We start from the raw sequence: 20,243 nt of genomic DNA on the forward strand, positions 1-20,243 counted from the left end.
CTGACTTCGCCAACAGGCATGAAGCAGAGGAAATTTTCCCGAATGCTCGAAGTAGTGGGATCGACGTAGCGTATGCACAAAGAGAATCATTCGGTTTGGGATGCATCCGTTGTTTCATCTGCCAGCACCGAAAAAACGTCCGGCCTCGTTTACCTGTCTTACAATTTTGTTTTGTGTAAGCTTGCCAATTATTGAAATAATTTCATTTTGAATGTCCGGGCTAAAGTAAAGACCATTACCGCCTGCTGTGCGAATGTGATTGGCCAAAATGGTGTCTCCTCCATTCGCTCTATCACGCAGGAGAGCCCTGAAGTTGCCGTCGTTCTGTAAGGGCTCCTCGAGAGAAAGACTCCCCGGATCCTTGTCACCTCTAAGCGCGAGGTCTTGACGGCCACGCAGTACAGCTGTCTCGACAATCGCGCGCAACTTTTCCTTGTTGTGTTCGAGCTCGTACACTAAACCTTCGTGATGGTCGTGAAGGTTGCGTACAGCTTCGCTACCTGCAAGTCCTACACGTAAGTGGGAGCTTCCTTGATTTTTTTTGTCTATTTGTGCTTCACGAGCGAAATGAAGCCCGCATTTCCCTCTAGTATTTACTGTTGTGAACCTTTACGGGCTGTACGTCGAGAAACTCCTGTTGTAGCCCTTATATACTGTCGGATTATGCCTTGACCTGGGTGGAAGGGCTTAACTATAGCCCCGTTTACATATTCCTCAATTGTTTAGTATTATTGCTATTTTACCTCGGTGCTAGTTGTATGTTATTTTTATCAATTCCGGGCTTTTACCAGGACAATCCCCCCTAGGGGTTCCGCGCCTGTCTACTGCAGCAGCACTAGCGTTAGGGTTCTCAAGGGGGCCTCTGCTTCACCACCTCCTCTTCTTGTTTTATTTCTTTACGCACAATGCAAAATGATTGACACCTTCTTGTTTCAGTAAGTAGAACCCTTATACCCTCTCGAATTCAAGGAAGAACACCTTTTGAAAGCGGGGAATAAACTAAACTCCCTTCAGGAGAGTGCATTCTTGTGTTTTTCCTAGCGTGTAAGGTTGTAATGAACGACCCAACAGCTTCAAACAGTGTTTTCATTTTTCTGTTTTTTTTTTTTTTTGCTACGGTGTAAGGGTGATATATATAAACAGTTATATACACCTTTAAGGGTGGAAGTCATTTCACAGTGTAGTTATCACGGTTCTCTTGCCTTGACTTTCTTGTGCCATATTTCACCTTCGGGCAGTTTATTTATTTTCTGTTTATTTTATAATTTTGTAGCGTGAGCTACACTGGCGGAGGTTGAGTAGTCTAGCGTGGCTCTTGGAGAGCCCTGCTGCGCATGCGCGAGGAGCAGTGACGTCTAACGGAGCACAGCTAACACGCCGGAGCCGCCGCCGCCGCGACTGGATTGGATTGGATTGAATTGGATGGGAAATAGTTATAGAAGCAGTAAGCATGATAGTAAGCTAGCCCTAGACAACCAGGAAATCTAAGAATAACTAGCTGAACCTTAGCTCACCCTACGTATATCCTGCAATAGCCGAGCTAATTCATTGCTAATTTTTTTTATCCTGAACGCCTACTTTAGGTGCATTCCATATATATACATGTTTCTTAAAATCCTATGCACAGCTTCCCCGCACCAGCACCCCTTTTCTGGCTAATCTCCTGAGTGAGTATGAGCCGTTCATCTGGCGACACGAAAACCTCCCAAGCATGGAAGCTCCTCTTACAGCCTCTGGCTCCTCAACTCGCGTTTACCTTGACGGCAGGCTGTCGTTCATCAATGCAGATGGCTACGAGATCGTCTGCAAATCTTGGAAGGGCCACACGGACCCAAGGTCAGTCAGTGATGACACGCGAGCCTTTCCGTTTGCCACATCGCCCCAAAACGCGTTGCCCATTTTGCTGAGTCACCCTACGGCCGCCTGTTGACGCATTTGTTCAGTTTTAAATCACAATTGCAACCCCAATGTGCGACCAAAAGATGCAGCATAAAAGAGCGGAATTACTTCGTCATTTACTGCTCGGTTACGCTATAATCAGGAAATGTGCCGTGATAGCAAGTGGATATATTTCTGGCAGCCGGCACTATAGCTGGTAGGGATAGTTTCCAGCACTATCCTCTGATTGGTTGTTCAGCTTTACTTCATTGTGAAGGTATGCTAGCCTCTGCAGGTTGCGCTGTTTCTGGTTCGCGAAGTCACTGGTTTCTTTGTTTCTTTGTTAGTTTTTTATTTTTTAAAGTTTGTTGTTTCTGACTTTTGTCGCATTATTCAGGTGTTTATTTATTCAGAAACTTGGTATGACGGAATACAGATTCTCTCGGTTGTGTTTCAGCATCACGTCTTTTTTTGTTTATTCGAGACCGACCCTTGTGGTTTGTTGGGTTAAGTTACGCAAGACGCTGGATTAAAACACATACGAATGAAGCGTGCACGCAAAAAATTACGCCCACCTCCCCTCGCGGGAACCCTAGTGTGATGCGACGCTGAAGGGGGTTCCATTGTTCGTTTCCGTTGGGTCGATTACTCTAATTGCGCGAGAAATCGTCGGGTAATGCGAGAGAGAGAGAGAGAGAGAGAGAGAGCAAGCGTAGCGCTGACGACCGTCGACTGAGAGACCGGCCGGAGCGCGGCACTCCGCTTATATGGGCAGCGCGCCCGAAGGAGAGGAGACCGCGGAGAGAGAGGGCGCTGCTCATGCGCACAGCGCGCTTGCGCCGCGCGCAGTGCCGCCCACCGGCGGAGTGAGAGAGCGCACCGCACTGCGCGCGCCACAGATCTTTGGGCGCGCTATCACGGCGAGAGGAGAGGGGGTGAGCGGAGAAGAGACGCAGCTGTGCGGACGCGGACAACGACGACGACGGACGCAGGCCAGGGCCGCCGGCAACAAATGCTCCTCTCACCGTCGCATCTAAAAATGCAGCCTCGTGGGACGTAGTAAAATACCAACTGCCGGCAAAAAAATGCCAGAAGAATGGTAACATGTTCGAGACAACGCAACGGGAGCGCAGTGCCCGCAACATTTCATGCAGCCTACTTTTCCGGCTCTCGGAACAATGTACAGTTCCTCCGTAATATTTCTGAACAATTGTACCTCTGCTTGAATTTAACAAAACCTACCTGATATATTTTTATTACCCTGCTGAAATTAATTTAAATCTCTGGTGGTGTGAGTTCAACATTTTTTATCGTTTTTTTCAGAACTTTTACAAAGTGGCAAAGTGTGTTTGCGTGCGAACGCTATTCCTGGGATTAAAGGCCCGAAGCATTATAGGTGTGAGGACTAATGTAAGTCCCTGGAAGATCTACATGCGTCGACCTATAGCACAGGCGGCTTTTTATTTTTTACTTTTACCATCAAACCAGTCACCGCCGCGGCTGTCTGAGCTCTCAGTGGAACACAGCTTTAGAAACTGAGCTAACCTGGGTGGATTGGAATTACTGCGCAGGAGTAGGCATTCTGCTGTAGCTTAAGTGTAGCCAACTACGTAGAGGAGTAGTGTCGAAGTTCTTAGGTTGTCAGTCTCGTATTCACCACAAATAGATCGCGGGTAGCGCGAAGGCTTTCGTCGCCATAGGAGCACGTGCCAAAAAACTAAAACTGGATTACATGTCGCACAGTGCGCGGGGAATCGAATACTGAAATCCCAGAGCCCTCAAACCTATACATCTCCGTTTATGGCTTCTTGATTCAGCGCCAAGGGGTGGCTGTTCTCGGAACTAGGAACATCTAAAGCATTGGACATGGGAATATAAAAATTCGTCGTGTCAGCCACATTCAGCCTTGAGCAACACCAAGAAACTTGTGTGTTTCCTTAATTGTCCGAGTGCAGACGGGGCAAACTCTCGTTCAAGAAAGCGTGCCTCAATGCACGAACCCCTACGATTACTTTGCATTCGCGTTAATTTGCGCATATAGCTAAACACGAAACGTTCTCGACTTTGTACTGCAGGGCGCTGGTGTTTGTGGCGCACGGCTTCGGAGAGCACTGCCATGGCCACAAGTACGACACCTTGGCTTGTGCCTTGGTCAGGCTGGGCTGCTGCGTCTTCGCTCACGACCACGGCAAGTCGGGCTCACGGCTCTTACTGCGATTTGTCATGGAAACACGCGGGTTATTTTTACAATCCTCCGCTACGGCCGGCGAAAGAATGGACTTTCAGCTTTTTTTGTGGTTGATGGCGTTCAATCTAAACATAATGCTGTTCACGGATAAGCCCAGTGGAAAGATGATGGCGGCCATCTTGATGGGCCTGCTGCCGGCCTGTTGTTGGCTGCGTTCAATGCTCTTGATATAGGTTAGCGAAACCAGCGTGAGATGTTCGAGAAAAACTGACATCTTTAAAATAGTATGCTAGCCTCAAGCAGATTGCCAGACATGTTTGAAAGTCGCCTTTCGGTAGAACGTTGACGCAGTCTCGCGGTTACGTCTTTTCAGTCGGCCATGGCAAGAGTGAGGGACCCCGGGCCACGATCAAGTCTTTCGACACCTACGTGGACGACTTATTGACGCACGTTGACGTCCGCCGCACTGCCTTCCCTGGAAAGCCTGTCCACCTCATCGGTCATTCGATGGTAAGTGAATGGCTTTAGAAAAGGACAGAAGCAATCCAGACTTTCTGGCTGGCCGATGAAGGAAGTTCGTGCGTAGGCAGCATGCATATTACCTGCAGAGCGTTGTCCAATTCCCCCCAGTTGAATGTGCTTCTCTGTGAGTATGTAACCATTTAGTGGGCTTCAGAGTACCGTTCCTACATTCAGAGTTCGACACATATATTTTGTTCTAGATTTGACACAGCTCGTTCACTCAGTCACGTGATTTGAGCCATGACATCTGTAATGTCACATTTGTAAGTTTGATTGTTACAATACTTGCACAGTTAAAACAGCTTTTTTGCATTTTAATCAGGCGAATCAATCAGTCAATCAATCAACAATGACACACTGAGTGACAGTACTAATGAACTGTTTTTAAATTCACTGCTCGTCTCGTCTCTTTCGCCTTGAGAAATAGCAGGGCCAAGTGGTACGTCAAGTAGCGATAGAATTAGCCGCGTAATAGTTCGTTATTTTAGACAAATATTTCTTTCAAACCCAAGTATAATTGTCGATACCTTTTTGCAGCTGAAATATAATTTGAGCCGTAATATGTTAATTGTTAAATATCAGCGTGATGCAGTAGAGACAAGATTCCATTACGGAAGTAACAGTTCCCACAGTTGAATAGAATTGGTAGGAAGAGCCCACGTCTGATTTTTTTCTCCCAATAATACAAGTCATAATGCCTCCATTATCACTGAGGCCTAATAACTGAAAAGTACAGTAAATAGTACTCCTCTATGGCGGCAGGCTGACTTTCAGCCTAACACTTCGAGATATTTCTGAACATTAAGTATTTTTGTTTCTCCGGCTATATTTTATCTCGCCGGCGAGTAAATCTATTCTACTACTACAAAAAACACTTCAGGGGCTATAAAGCATGCAAGTATGCTTATCCCGTGTGCCATTTATCCAAAGCAATATCGATTCAACTTCAGATCATTCCTGGACATACCCAGAAATTTTGTGGCACCCTGGAGCAAATCTCAGCGTGATTCTAGAGGAAATATAATGCAACCGCCTCGAATTTGCCCAGCCTTTGTGTGTCCCCTTCTGAGCAACCTCAATTCCACCAGGCTGGGCCTGTCGTGCAGTGAAAGTGAATATTTGTCTATACCGTACTTATGAACTTTTACACTGTAAAATAATTTAAATCCTTTAATTTAAACCCTTTACTTATCACTCTTTATAAGTAACACCCTTGCACATTAGCATAAAAAACAAAAGAAAACGGCCTTTAGGGTGTCGTGTCGTGGATAGCACCCTTAAAGCCTAATAAAAACACAAGAATACAATTTTAAAGCCTGTTTTATCGATAATTACACCCCTTGAAAGGGTGTTTTTCTTTTATTTCGGTAGAGTGCAAGGGTGATCGTAATAGACAAAAAGGGTGTAAATCATTTTATAGTGAAGCATAATAGCAGGAGCTGATTCAATATTTTTGGCGGCAAGTTGACTTATTGTCCCTGGTGCATGGCGCTTGCTTGGCAGGGCGGCCTGATATGCGTTTTGACGATTCAGCGGAAGCCCAAGGATTTCGCAGGCATGGTTCTTCTGGGGCCTCTCCTGGGCTTCGACAAACAGGAGGCCACTTTGCTTAAGGTTGGTTCCATAGTGTAAAACGCTTTACACCCATAAGGGTGTAATCACTGTCTATAACTAACACCCTCACACCCTAGCAAAAAGGCAAGAAAAACACCTTTTAAGGATGTTTTGTCGTTATAACCTTGCACCCTTGCAAAACAGAATAATGCACCATTTTAAAGGGTGTTACACCATTTACACCAAGGATACACAATTTTAAATTATCGTTAATTACACCGTTTCAAAGGGTGTTTTGTTTGTTTTTGATAGCTGTGTCAGCATGTTTTTCATGGACAAGAAGGGTGCAAATCATGTTACAGTGCAGTACACTCCCAGTGCGAAAGCATTCAAGGTATTGCATGCCATCGCAGTTGGAAGGCCAGGAGTGTTTTTTGATGAACTGTGATCGTCACAAATTATTTTATACGCTGAAGCATCAGTGCGGTAGCGCTGCCTCTAATCCATTGCGTTCTGATCCGTGCGCTGGGCCGTGACTATGACTTTCGAGCAATTTATGCCACTTCAAGACCGACCTTACCTTTTCAGGGCTATAGTGAGAAAGCTTAAGCTACCCAGTGAGCACGTTTGGCATCACTACTGATTTACTTCTTGGCACGTAAAAAATTAAGCAATAAAATACCGCGCAACTGGCAGCGAAAGTGGAACTTCCAGACTGACGGGTACTGCTTCTTCTACTGACTGCTTCTGTTTGCTCTCTCTGCATCTGCGCATGTGTACGCACGCCCTACGTTTATCAAGAGTCCACTTTAAGTGTCATTGCCACTCAGTGACTCGGTAGATTATTGTCAGAATCAACTCACCCCTAACATTTACCTCTCACCCGCCTTGTGCTCGTTTCCCAAAGACTATGGGTTCTCACGACGGCGGGTTCCTTTCGTTTTGTCTCCAGCGGAGCGTGGCTCGCCTTCTGCGCTGGGTGATTCCTGGGCTCCCCTTGGGGAAGTTGCCACTCGAGAAGGTCTCCAGAGACCCCGCTGTAGTGAAGCGCTTGGCTGAAGATCCACTGTACCACCATGGTAGCGTGACTGCCGGCTGGGCAGCTGCCGCTCTGGCGGCGCTAGAGGTGAGGCCACAAACGGTACTGGAAGGGGCGCCCTCCCCTTCGGGCTGCGTCAGCGTCCGTACCCCCCTTCCCCCTGCTCCACTGCTCCAGTCGTGCTTCTTATACCTGTGACACACGGCAACGCTAGATCTCCTTTAAACTAGACCCCTTTGTGGAAAGTAGTGCCGCTCCTGACACACAGCAACCCCCGATCTCCTTTACGTAGTTGCTGTAACTGACACACCAATAAAGTGGAGCTAGCAGTTCTGTGGAAAAAGCATGCACGATAACAAAAGAAAGTGCGACTAACAGACCTTCTGTATTATTTAAGATAGGAGCTGTGCGTTTTATTGTTGTTTAGAAAGAATGAATGGGTAATTTCACATATTTGTATTAAACAGCAACGATGGAGTGCTTTTTTTAGCCTATGTTCCGTACCTAATCTGGCAACAGTGGGCAGATGTTTACAGAAATACATGACGATTGGACTTGTTCGGTGCAATTTATTTCATTGCAGTTTTAGCAATTTATGAAAGTATTATGAAATCACATTTGGTTTCACTAAGTTCTTGGAAGCTTATGATTTGCAAGCGCCTGCTTACGAGGCTGCGCCGCTAGCTGCTCCTTTTCATACGGGAAAGGCGATATGCGAACACCCCTTACGGGAAATGCCCGTTTCGGTGAAGGAGATTCTCCTTTGTCGTGTGTCACCGAGTTGAACGCCGTTTCGATAGTAGTCCTTCTCTGCAAAGGCCTTTTAGGCGCCCGTGTGTCAGGGGTATTGGTCCTGAGAAAATTTCCAGAATATGCGACGCCAACATAAAAAACAAAAAAGGAGGGGGAAGGTGCACGGTTTTTCGTCGTCTTCCTTCGTCGAGTACGCAATTAGTCACCACCAGTAAAGATGTAAGCGAGCCAGCCACCCCTGGAAGCCTTCACGGTGCGAATGCTGCCTCTGACATTTTTCCTGAAAAAAAAATGAAACCTACCTTGTCCCTTGCGGATTACCTATGCGTGGATTTTTTGTTAATGATCCCAACGCCCAACGGCAGCCGCTGAGCCAATCAAGTACACTGCCAAATGTGTTTAAAGGCTTCTGCGGGCTTTGCTCCTGCGAAACATTTTTGTCAGAGGCCGTTCTTCGCAGTCGGAACGTACATTTACTTTTCCTGCAAAGCTATGCTAAAGCTGCAAGAACAAGGTTCTCATGAATATGACTATCCAATCTGACCTCACGGGACTGTAGCATGTTCAGCGCAGAAGGCCAGAGCGACCACCACCTTCTCGAAAGCACTTCGTGACTGCCATGGTAGTACTCATTTGGCCCCGCTGGCCCCTCTCGATGCCACTTTTCCTCCAATGGACTGGCAAGTTCGCTGCGTTTTCTCAAGTCGTAATTTCTGCTTCCGTTCGAAAGGCTAAGAATTCATGCCCCACTCCCCCCTTTTTTCACCTCTGCTGCTATAGCTGGCCGCGACAGGTGAAATTTGCAGCGCGAACATTCAGTCGCTCATTTGGGGTGCTATTCCAGAAGGCCCGAGTGTGAGCGAAACTCGGGCAAGGAGGAGCTGTGGTGATGATAATATTTCGAGGCGGGGTAAAACGCTTTAAAATGCAATTCATGCGATTCGCTGATTATTGAGGTGACGTCATCGCTCCAGGGCAGCGCGCTCCAAGGATGCGCGTGTAGGGCGTGGCGCATTTTTCAGTGTGTTCTCTCGCTCCATGCAGAAGCAGTGGCTACTGGGGGGCAAGCAAATCCAACTACAGTGGAACCCCGATGATACGACTTTCAAGGGACCCCGAGAAAGCGTCGTATGACCGGGGTGCTGGTAAATCCCGGCCTGGTAGACTTTCTAAGGCGACAGGTGGGCTAAAAACTGATTAACTACTATATTTAGCGCTTTCTCGCGTGATTTGCGAACCTATAGCCAAAATCCCAAGTTTTAAAAACAAGGAACGCCTGTGTTCTCTCCTCTCCATGGCGCCCTCCTCTCCATGGCGTCCAGCTAGCCCGCCAGCCGCGCGCCTTGCGCGCACAAGATAAGACCGACGTGGTCGAGCAAATTAAGAGAGGAAAAGGCGAGTGCGAAACTGCCAAGGCCAAGCGAAACGAACGATAGTACAAGGCGGAGATGTAAAAATAACCGCATTGCCGTTCATGGTGGAGAGTCAACCTTTGAACGATCCAGTGCTGTTGGCATTGGGTCAAAATGCTGAACACATGGCTGTTATTATTTCCCACAAGACCCAGCAACGCGAAATAGATAAGGTGATTCGAACTTGGTGAGTAAACCATGTTGCAGCGAAAATTATAACGCGGCCTTGCTACAGATGTCGCGGCCAGCGAGTGACCTAAAATGGCAGTGCCAACGGGTACGTACAGTCAGGCTCAATTTGAAGGTTATCGCGGGAGCACCGAGCAAGCAAGACCAGAGCGCCGTTCCGTGGCACTTTTTTTCATTGGCGAAGATGAGATTATGCTGCCCTTCCTCACCTCTTGGCTGTTGCGCAGAATTCGCTCACCCCCTTTTAGAAAGGCGGACTGCCGCAGTTTTTTTCTTCATTCCTTTTTGGGTGACGCATCCGCGTTTCGTTCCTCGGCAACCTGATAACACCGAAGATACCTCGGCAGGCGGCGTTGCCTCGGCATTGCGGAAGCAAATTACATTTTTTTACACAACAATGCCCTGACATGCCGGCATAGTTACCTTGAGAAGGTTGCGTATCAGTGTGAAGTATGTCGATGAAAGGATAAAGAAAAAAGAAACGAGCGTGGCCTTTATCGTGTTTGACGGCAGTGCGCGCACTGCCTGGAACATCCATGGGAGAAGCAAACCTAGCATAATCTCGTTGTGGCTGATGCTAAAAAGTGTCACACTAAGGCGCTGTCGTCGCGGTCGGTCGGTGCTCCCGCGATCACCTTCAAATTGATCCCGACTGTACAGGCCCGCGCAGAAGTAAACGGAGCACGGGAGCGGTGACCGAACTGCATCACTGCGCCGCGTATGGGCGCCGACGGGAACCAAGGAGCACCGGTAAAAGAGTGTTTTCGAACTGCCCTATCTGATATGTTTAATCGCCGCTCTTCTGGCGGGTCATGCTGGGCGTGACGGTCTTCAAAAGGCAGCGCTGGGCTATAGAGGGGCGCTGGTTGCATTGCACTCGCAGGCATCAGCGGCGACCGAATCCGCCGCTGTTGAGCTGGACGAAGCTACGCGCGCTCGGAAACGTGCTTTGCTGCGCGCTGTAAAGGGTGCCATAAAAAGTGTAGGCCGCTGCGAGAGAAAGAGAGAGTGCAGTTTAATGATGCTGATGACTCTCCAGCAGACAGCCTAACATGCTACGTCAGGTGAAAGATTAAAAAAATGAAACATGACAGAGACAAAAAAGGACACCGACATAAGGTCTGGGGACAGTGTTCAGTAGTTCGTGGTACAAATAAAAGAAGTGGTAAAACACACTGAATAGATGTTCGAAAGCACCGGAGAAATGTTTGCTTTCAATTTGAGCAGAGTTCATACACCGCGGAACGATCACACGCGATCATGAGTTTAGTAGGTCGGGGCTTGAAACCCGCAATAGGCGGTTGCGGTGTAATTTATTGTAAGCCGACAACAAAATTACCTTGGATAATACGGAAAGCATATTCACAGTAGTTTTTGTTATTCTGAAAAAAAAGTCTAACTTCCAACATTACTCCGTTTTAATTTTGAATTTCTCCCAAGTTACTGCTGCCACTCAGTTCAGGTCTGCTCTGAAGAAAGGAAAATGCGGAATGCCCATGCGGTGGACATTTTATGTGTTGAAGAACGCCGTAAAGAATAGATACAATCGTTGTCTTCTATTAGAGCGGGCCTCATAGGGGGAAGATTTTGTTGTCGCATTAAAGCCAACGTTGTTATTTTTAACGAGCACCTTCTATTAGTTAAGAAAATGTTGGAGCTTTACATAAAACCCCGCATTGAATTAAAAGGTGGCTTCACCGCATGACCTCAATGCTTGAAAAAAAAAAGCGCCGTGATGGCTCCAAAATGACCGATGACGACCATACTCGTCATTGGTCATTTCGGTACAACATCTTAATTATGACGGCTACACACGTCAGCGGGAGCGAAAGGGTTAATGTGACAGCAAAATATGCGCCCTATGAGGACCGCTGTGATAGGAAACAACCATTGTAGCTGTTCTTTGCGGCGTTCACTAATACAAAATTTCCACAGGATAGACATTTTTTATTTCCGTTTCTTCGGGACAGACCTGGACTGAGTGGCAGGAATAATTGGGAGAAACCCAAAATTAAAAAAAAAATGTTGGAAGCGAGATTATTCTTCCGAACAACGAAAATTTCTGTAAATGTGATTTCTATGTAGCCCAGGGCAATTTTGTTGCCGGCTTACAATCAACTACATCGCAAAGACATGCTATGCCAAACCGCAGCGGCCTACAATTTTATGGCACCCTTTACAGCGGAGCAGCAAGGCACGTTTCCGAGCGCGCGTAGCTTCGTCCTGATACCTGCGAGCGCAATGCAAGCAGCGCCCCTCTATAGCCCAGCGCTGCCTTTTGAAGACCGTCACGCCCAGCATGACACGCCAGAAGAGCGGGGATTAAACATATCAGATAGGGCAGTGCGAAAACACTCTTAGACCGGCACTCCTTGGTTCCCGTCGGCGCACATACGCGGCGCAGCGATGCAGTTCGGCCACCACTCCCGCGCTCCGTTTACTTCTGCGCGGACCTGTACGTGTCTTCACCTTTGCGGCGGTCGCGCGGGAATTGAGGTACTCTAGCAAAGAAAGAAGCGGAGTGACAGCGCGGCTTTGAAAGACACTGATAAACAGAGAGGAGCGGTATCAGGCGTTGTGAAATGAAGAAACTTGGATCGAGCAGGCGGGGAAAGTGGCGGTTCGGTCATTGGCGTGGGATTGAGTCGCATGTGTTGTCGCGTTCGTTGGCAGCTCGACGGGAGCTTGAAACACGATCCGTCTGTCACCTGAACTTCGACTTCTTGCGGTTGGGGCGTTGACGTACTGCTGCCGCGTGGAGCCGTCGCAGTTAACCCCCGCTCATGAGTACCCGCCTGGTTGCTTGCGTCTGTTCAGCCAGTGGTCTGGCCCGCCTGCGGACCTTTGCACATCAAGCAGCGTCAAACGGGGGTTAAGAATAGAGATGGTCGGGACGAGGTGGCGAAGCGGTGTAAAATTTCGGAAAACCGCCGGTTTATTCGCACTAGGGTCCGTCGTATGAAGCGGACCGCGTGCACCCGACCGCCACATCATAGGGGTTTTTAATGCATTGTTTCTATAGGTAGTTTGCCGCGACTGCAGTAATACGTCGTAAGAACCGGGTCGTCGTAAGTGCGGGGGACGTATCTAAAAATGAATAAAGCTTCAATCAATCAATCAATCAATCAATCAATCAATCAATCAATCAATCAATCAATCACCGGGGTTCCACTGTACTTTATTAATAGCGAAGCTGTTTAACGAATCGTAATTTTTCGTGTTCTCAGTTAAAAAGGCCAAGAAATTGGCGAGCGCGCGCACGTGAGCCCGAGACCCGCGGCGACCACCTGGAAGTCAACAAAACAAAAAAAAAATAACGCCATATCCACGGAATGAATGATGATAAGTGGGGCGAAGCTCGAGAGGGGGAGATCATCGGTAACCGTAACTCTCCCGTGAAAGTTCGCCCATTACATCATTAAGAAAGACGTAAGACTGTGTGCGTACATTGTACAAATCAACTTTTATTTTCGGAGTCAATGCTCCCAGGCCCAGACCTGGTGAAAGACCCCGCGCCATCGAGGACTACCCCGCACCTCCACCACAATTTGTCACGTAGGATGGGACACAACGGTAAAGAAAGAACTTTTATTTAGGGCGAACTTGTGCCCGAACAAGACGAGAGGAAACGAGCAAAGGTCCTTGCGTCTCGTTCGATCTCCGAGAACGACTGCCTGCGTTCGTGGCGTGATCTCTTGCGTGATCTCCCCCTCGCAGTGCACGTGCGCTCGCGCCTCCGTTGGCGAACACAGACAAGCTCGCGCTCCCGGTGCCGAGTTTGCGCTGCCCGTTGAAGCCGGTTCTTGCGCGTGCAACGCGGCCCACTTTGCGACATCTCCGAAAGCATGCGGCGGTCACGTACCACGAGACACAAGGGATTGACAGACCCATGACTTAAGGAGCTTCGCCCCTAAAAAAGGCTCCAATCCACGCTGTGAAGGTGGTTGGAAAGCAAAGCTGTAAACGACACCCACAACAATTGCCCATGCGACGTCACTTGAATTCACGCACGAGGCTCTACAAAGAGTGGAACCAGAGATTCTGCCAGCCGTTTACTGGGCTTCGCGGGGGCGGCGTCCCGAACGCAGCAGCAACGACGGCCACGGCCGGGCTGGAGCGGCGGACGTTGCCGCTGTAGCCCAGCCGTGCGTCGGAGGAAAAAAAAAACGGAAAGACGGCGTCTTTGGAAGGGTGCGACAGCGGAACCTAGCGAACCCGATGTGCTGGCGCGGGGCTACACCACCGCGCATCACGAGCGCAGACTCGGAAACTAGTTAGTTTCGTAAGTTTGAGAATTGCGAGAAAGCTGAGGGAACTTTTATAATCGCTATTTATCAGAACCAGTTGCGCATTTCGCCTTTTGTAATACTACTAATACTACTTGCTAAAACACAACCGAATTGGTATTTACCAATTTAGAAAACGGAGTCCCATTCGTGGCAAGCAGTGCAGAAAAGATACTGTTTCTCTAGCGTCCAGGTGTCTGTATTTGGTCTCTACATTTTGTTTTCTCTCCCTGCAAACTAATCCTTCACGTATCTTTGCCGTACGACCACTTAATTCCGTCGGGTCCGGGTTACCAAGGAGGTGCTGTCGAATAAGTTAATCAAGCCATGCGAAGGAAGCGTACAATGGACGCGAAGCTGCGCCAAAACAGGCCCAAAACAACCGTCGCTAAAGCAGACGACAAAGCCAACGGAATGGTCCCGCCGATGCGCCCGCCGGAGTGAGCAGGTTCCGGTGCGCAGGGTAATAGCGCCCATTCACCGCGCCATCTACACTGTGCTCCGTGATTGAAAAGCGCCCTCTCTCCACCTTCCCAGCCGCGTTTGGAATTTCTCGTCACGCACGCCACGGCGAAACCATTGGCTCGTTTCACCGTGGCGAAACCATTTTAAATGGTCACACGGGTTGTTCAAATGTGCAGCAGCACACGAGTCTTCTATGGAAACAATTAGCGAGCCCAGGATAAAAGCGCAAGAAGTCAAAGAACGAGGAGACACACCACAGCTTGGCACATACGCCAGTGTGCAGCGAGTCATTGGACGCCAAATTCAGCACGCCAAACACTCCGTCACTTCGGAAGAATACCCGTAGCATTTTCATCCTTTACTAGGAATCTGCGATCAGCCAGGGAAGTGAGATTTGGAAACACTCCGCAGTGGTTTTTTAAAAACTATTTTTTGTCCTGGGCTACTTAAAAGCGAAAATTTTGGTCTGTCTCTTCGCGTGTCTGTCTGTCTGTCTGCCTGTCTGACCGTCTGCCTGAAAGTTCCTCGATTCATCCGCACTGCTAAAAGTAAAATGATTCTTGAAAGAGACTTTTATATAGGGAAAACATTTTCGAAATACTACATCCGGTGGCAACCTTCATACTTGCCAACATTATTGAACAAAAATAAAAGACAAGATATATTCTTTAGTGAAGGACAACATGGTGTTCGTAATCACTATTCTTGTGAAGCGCAGCTTGTTTCTTTTACACACAAAATATATGCCATCCTTGATAACCAGTCCACTGTAGATTGCATATTTTCAGACTTTTCAAAGACGTTCGACAAAGTATGCCATAAATTACTACTCTATAAACTGACTTGTCTTAATATATATGGTCATGTTATTTAATTTATCGAACATTTCTTACTTAACCGACAGCAGTTTGTTACCGTTAACAACTATGACTCACCCTCAATTACTATCACATCTGGAGTTCCTCAAGGCTCTGTACTTGGGCCATTATTATTCCTTATATATGTGAACGATTTACCCTACCGCATTTAATATATATGGTCATGTTATTTAATTTATCGAATATTTCTTACTTAACCGACAGCAGTTTGTTACCGTTAACAACTATGACTCACCTTCAATTACTATCACATCTGGAGTTCCTCAAGGCTCTGTACTTGGGCCATTATTATTCCTTATATATGTGAACGATTTACCCTACACGTCGAATCCAACATCCACTTGTACGCCGACGATTCCATCCTTTTTCGAAAATTTACAAGTAACAATGGCACGCATCCACTACAATCAGTCCTACATAACATTTACACTTGGAGAGAAAATTGGCTAATGAATTTTAATATCTTAATATCGGAGGCAATGCGCATAACATGTACATCGGGCACCTTACCTGTGGGTCAACGTCAACGGGAACTAGCTGCATATGAAAGATTCTTCTTTCAGATCGAGAAGGGTATGAACAACCAGTTTCATTCATACAAATACGTCAAACTTCAGGCTGTTATTGCAGTCTTTATGAACACTAATGTTACGCAGGGAAATAGACTGGTGGACCTAAGCAAGAACACAAAATGAGAGGGAAGAAAAAGCCAAGCTTCCCATCACGCACAACATCATTACTAAACCATGATGATGAAATAGGTGAAACAGACGGAATCTTGTCGCTGATGTACAGATGACCCGATTAAATCATTATATGCCGGCTCTAACGAACGACCTCCTACACGGAGCTGTCTTTAACTTCGACTACCAGGAGCTTTTCGAGCACCTTCAAGTGAAATGCCTCCGGTTTCTCCAAAAGTTGGCTTGCCCATAGGCTAGGACAATGCGGCAGGTTTCTGGAAAGAACTCTAAACCGAAGAAAATTGGTTCCATAACTGCATTTTAAGGGATACCGAGAGCTCCAACCTTGCTCTGTAGCCAGTTTATTTTAAGAAAACATCAAGAAAACAGGCGTGCTTTTCAGGCAAGATGTTTAACAAAACCGAATCAGGCAAGACCTTTACCAAAACACGGCGAGGGTGCCATTTCAACCCTCTACTGTGCTGAACTGGAGAAAACACGAAATGCTTACTGGAGCATTTCTCTTGCTTCTGGCGTCCCAGTAGACGCCATGGAGAACAAATGAACCATTGGGCAGCAGTATGCTTTATTTCTTTCTCTTTCGTACGTAGAAAATGCAAGCCAACATAGAAGCAGTAGGACTGCCATTCCTGATACAACACGGCTCTGCGGATAAACTCTGTGATCCTGCGGACTCGCAGCAATTCTTCGAGAAGGCGCCAAGCGAAGACAAAGCTATTAAGGTGAGCCGTAGAATGCCGCACTATGGTGTCGCCACTCGGCTCTGTTGCCTGTGATGTGTTTCCTCGGAGCAACACTGCACGAGCAAGTTTTGTTGTCTGCTCCATCCATCCAACGACTAAACTCTTAACGCGAAAACGAAGGGGCTCATGGACGCTGCTGCCAGATCGCTTATAAAAAATGCCTGCGGCTTAGCTCAGCTAACAGTGGATCATAATGCGAAGCGAAAGCTTGACTTAGTCCGGTTAAATCTACGTTTCACTTTGTTAACCTTTAATTTAGCTGTAATTATTGTAATCCTCATCCAAAGCCTGCCTTCGTGTATGGTTAAGGTCCCGCTCGTGCGATATTCTCGGGGTGGTCTCAGGCCACTTGCCGTCTTTTGATTATTACCGGCTCAAAACACCTGCCCAGAACACGCTGAAACTTTCGCACGGCTTTGGTCAAATTACCGTCTGCTCCACTGGCTGGCGGGACGGGCCAAGCCGCGGCAAGCAGACATCTAGCAGACGACCGGTTACGAAACCTGCCGAGAATGCCTGACAAGCAGCCGAAAAGACCCAAACACTTCCGAATAGCTAGCTTTCGGGCAGCTTCTTTTCTCTGCCGCTGGAGGGCGCTGCACTCAACGGTCTCAGGGGCGTCAGTATGGCGACTTTACTAAAACGACGAGTACACGTTTGTTTTGCAAGCTGATTGATTGTAGTGTTTAATTAACGCGACAACGCAGGCGATAAGGCGCTCCGTAGTGAAGAGCTCAGGAATATTTTTGACCACCTGGGGATCTTTACGTGCGCCAAAATCTCGTACACACGGCCGTTTTTGCTTTTCGCCTCCATTAAATATAAATGCGGCCGCCGCGCCCGGGAATAGAACCCGCGTCCCCGCGCTTTGTGTTAAAAGCTGTATCCTCACCTAATAGTATATCTTACACCGTGATCCGGATCCATCCACTACGGCGCCCCACATAGCCCAGCGGTAGCTTCGACACGTTCAACAACCCCTCCTTTTAAAGTCGGTTTCAGTTATCAGGAATTCAGTTAGCAGTTAGCGGTTTCAGTTAGCAGGATTGGAAGATGCTTTTCCAAGTTAAATAATAAGCCATCTTACATAAAAATACTGAAGGATCTAGGTCCTTCTCCGTGTGATCTTCCTCTTTGTGACCTGGCTTCCCTACATTGCGTTTTTTTTTTTTTTTGCGTGTACGCGCAAAATCCCGCATCCTTTCCATAGACAACTTCCGTGTATGTTGTATATCAGATTTTATCTTCTATTTTATAATCCCCGTGCTCTGTCTTTGCTGCAGATCATCAACGGAGCGTACCACAGTCTCCTCACGGAACCGGACGGTGTGGGCCCACAGGTGCGCAAGGATATCGTCGAATGGATCTCGGCCCGTCTTCCAAATTAGTGGTAGCCGTTCAGATGCAGCGAGCTACATGCGGAAGACCCAAGTGCCACGTCGGGACCATCTGTCTGGAGACGCTTAAGAAAATGTACTGACCGCATTTCTAGGACAATGGCATATGTCATTGTCCTGGGCTAAGTGTACATTGGTCGTGCAGTTGGGTATGATCGACAGCATATATATTTGAGAAGCGGGAATAAATTGTTTTCTTTACATACAAATGAAGCGGGAATAAATAATTTTCTTTACATAAAAATAAAAAATTGTGACCGTCACCGTGTACGCTGGAAAAAGTGCTCGACGAAGTTCAGTATTTTCTTGCCGTTAGGGATGCGTTGGAGACTGTTTTTTCCACGTTGTTCAAGGCTCGGATTTGGATCGCTTGGTACATTTGGATCACATTCTCTGCCTGTTTCATGTCAACCGCTTTTTGAATTCTTTAGAGTAAACGGGGTACCGTTAACCAGAAGACGCTCACGAATGCGGTAAGATAGTTTTAACATCGAACCACCGCAGCGGCGTCCTATAGGATCTAAAATTACAGGCGTTCAAACATCTCGGCAAGTTCGACCACAAACTTGCGTGTCGCTGGTCCGTCGGGTTGCATAGGGGAGCGAAATTTGTTTCGACAAGCGGAATAACATTTCTTTTAAAGACGATAGTCTTTCTTGGGCTACTTAAACGCAGAAAGTTTGGTCTGTCTGTCTGTCTGTCTGTCTGTCTGTCTGTCTGTCTGTCTGTCTGTCTGTCTGTCTGTCTGTCTGTCTGTCTGTCTGTCTGTCTGTCTGTGACTCCATTCAGCCACCCGGCCAAAATGAAACAGAAGCTGCGCAGTAGTCTTATACCCCTGCTACACTAGGGTCCAAATGTCATTTGACTCAAATGGGTTGCTTCGAATGCCATTCAGAATCCGCCGTGCTACACTACAATTTCGATGGCATTTAAAAGCTTTCACAACTGTTCGCTGTGCTGTAGTGGCGCTGTTGTTTCTCCGTTCCGTTTTCGTACACTAATACAACAATCAAACTTAGGAGCAGTCTGAGGCAGTAAAATGATATCAAATTAGAAGAGACAGCAATTTTGACTCTAACCTGGTGGCTGTTTGCGTTTTTTTTTTCAATTGATCCACTGGTTTGGAGAGTATGAAAATTAAATACGTTGATTTCGTATTTTAAGTAAATAAACAGTGAACAAAGTTCCACAAAACACAATATTTTTTTGTTTTACGTACGGAAGTATTATATTTTTATTGCAGATCGAAGACGCTGCGTCCGAGAGTGCTGGAAATGGCATTTGAAATCTTATAGCATCCTCGATTAACCGCACCGGTGCACACCGGGGCACACCGGTGCGCCTTTTCATCCTCGATAAACCGCACCGGTGTGCACCGTCCGTCCTCGATAAACCGGGGTGCACCGTCGCGGGGCAACTTTTGGTTGCACCGCCGCGCACCGAGAGAGTCGACGGTGCGCGCGGCGTGCAGTCCCGAGATGCATCGCGGACGATGCCGGCGAAGGAGCTTCCTCCGCCGTCTGCTGCAGCGACGGCGCATCGCCGCACTCGTGTCAAGGCGGACGGAGCTGTGTATTGTTGCTGACAACGATGGCGTGCTTGTGAATTCATCGGGCAACGATGCGACAGTCTCCTAACGGGCGGTAACAACGGCCAGTGATTGTAAATGAGGACGCGAACTTTGTGTACTTCGAAGACGGCTGCATGCATTGCCAGAAAGTTGGGGATTGACATTCGTTTCGTTCGATCGAATTATCATGAACTGTTACCGGAGTGCCTAGACGATGAAGACCTACTTGTTTTGCTGTAACGGAAGGGCGGAACAAAACAGGCACTCGCATTATGGCTCAAACGAAGATTAGAAGCAACTTGTATGTAGCTGTTTAGTGGAAGCGGTGGCGGTACGTTGTTCCGCATGTGTGACGGATTTAAGTTGTGCGTACATATAATTATTGGCCTTCAATAAATACCACTTTCAAATAGCGCTGTGTCTCATTACAGTGCTGTATTGTTACTTGTGAACGTTTTTATGAGTTGATTTCTTAGATTAAGAGATGGCGCCTGGGTAGAACCGCCCCGTTTGTCCTCGATCAACGCTCCGTGCCGCTACGCACCGTCGTGGGGCACTGTGCACCGCGCCGGTTTTGGGGGCAACACCAGTGCGTGTTTATCGAGGACGCTATTAAATGTCTCTCTCTGTGCTCATTTGGCTCAAATATCATTTGAGCCAAATGG

At 47.5% G+C, this 20,243-nt stretch overlaps 1 protein-coding gene across 1 annotated transcript; it reads left to right on the forward strand.

The window, feature by feature from the left end:
- Nucleotides 1-1,711: 1,711 nt before the first annotated feature.
- LOC144148634 (monoglyceride lipase-like) lies at nt 1,712-17,999 on the forward strand. Its single transcript, XM_077680144.1, has 7 exons — nt 1,712-1,836; nt 3,954-4,066; nt 4,440-4,576; nt 6,092-6,202; nt 7,095-7,268; nt 16,459-16,590; nt 17,895-17,999. Exons 1-7 carry the CDS (start codon nt 1,712-1,714, stop codon nt 17,997-17,999), a joined length of 897 nt encoding a protein of 298 aa, XP_077536270.1.
- Nucleotides 18,000-20,243: the final 2,244 nt, after the last annotated feature.

The sequence above is a fragment of the Haemaphysalis longicornis genome, unplaced genomic scaffold (assembly GCF_048455015.1).
Source record: "Haemaphysalis longicornis isolate Haplotype H1 unplaced genomic scaffold, Haemaphysalis longicornis Haplotype H1 scaffold_8, whole genome shotgun sequence".
In the NCBI taxonomy this organism is placed as follows: Eukaryota; Metazoa; Arthropoda; class Arachnida; order Ixodida; family Ixodidae; genus Haemaphysalis; species Haemaphysalis longicornis.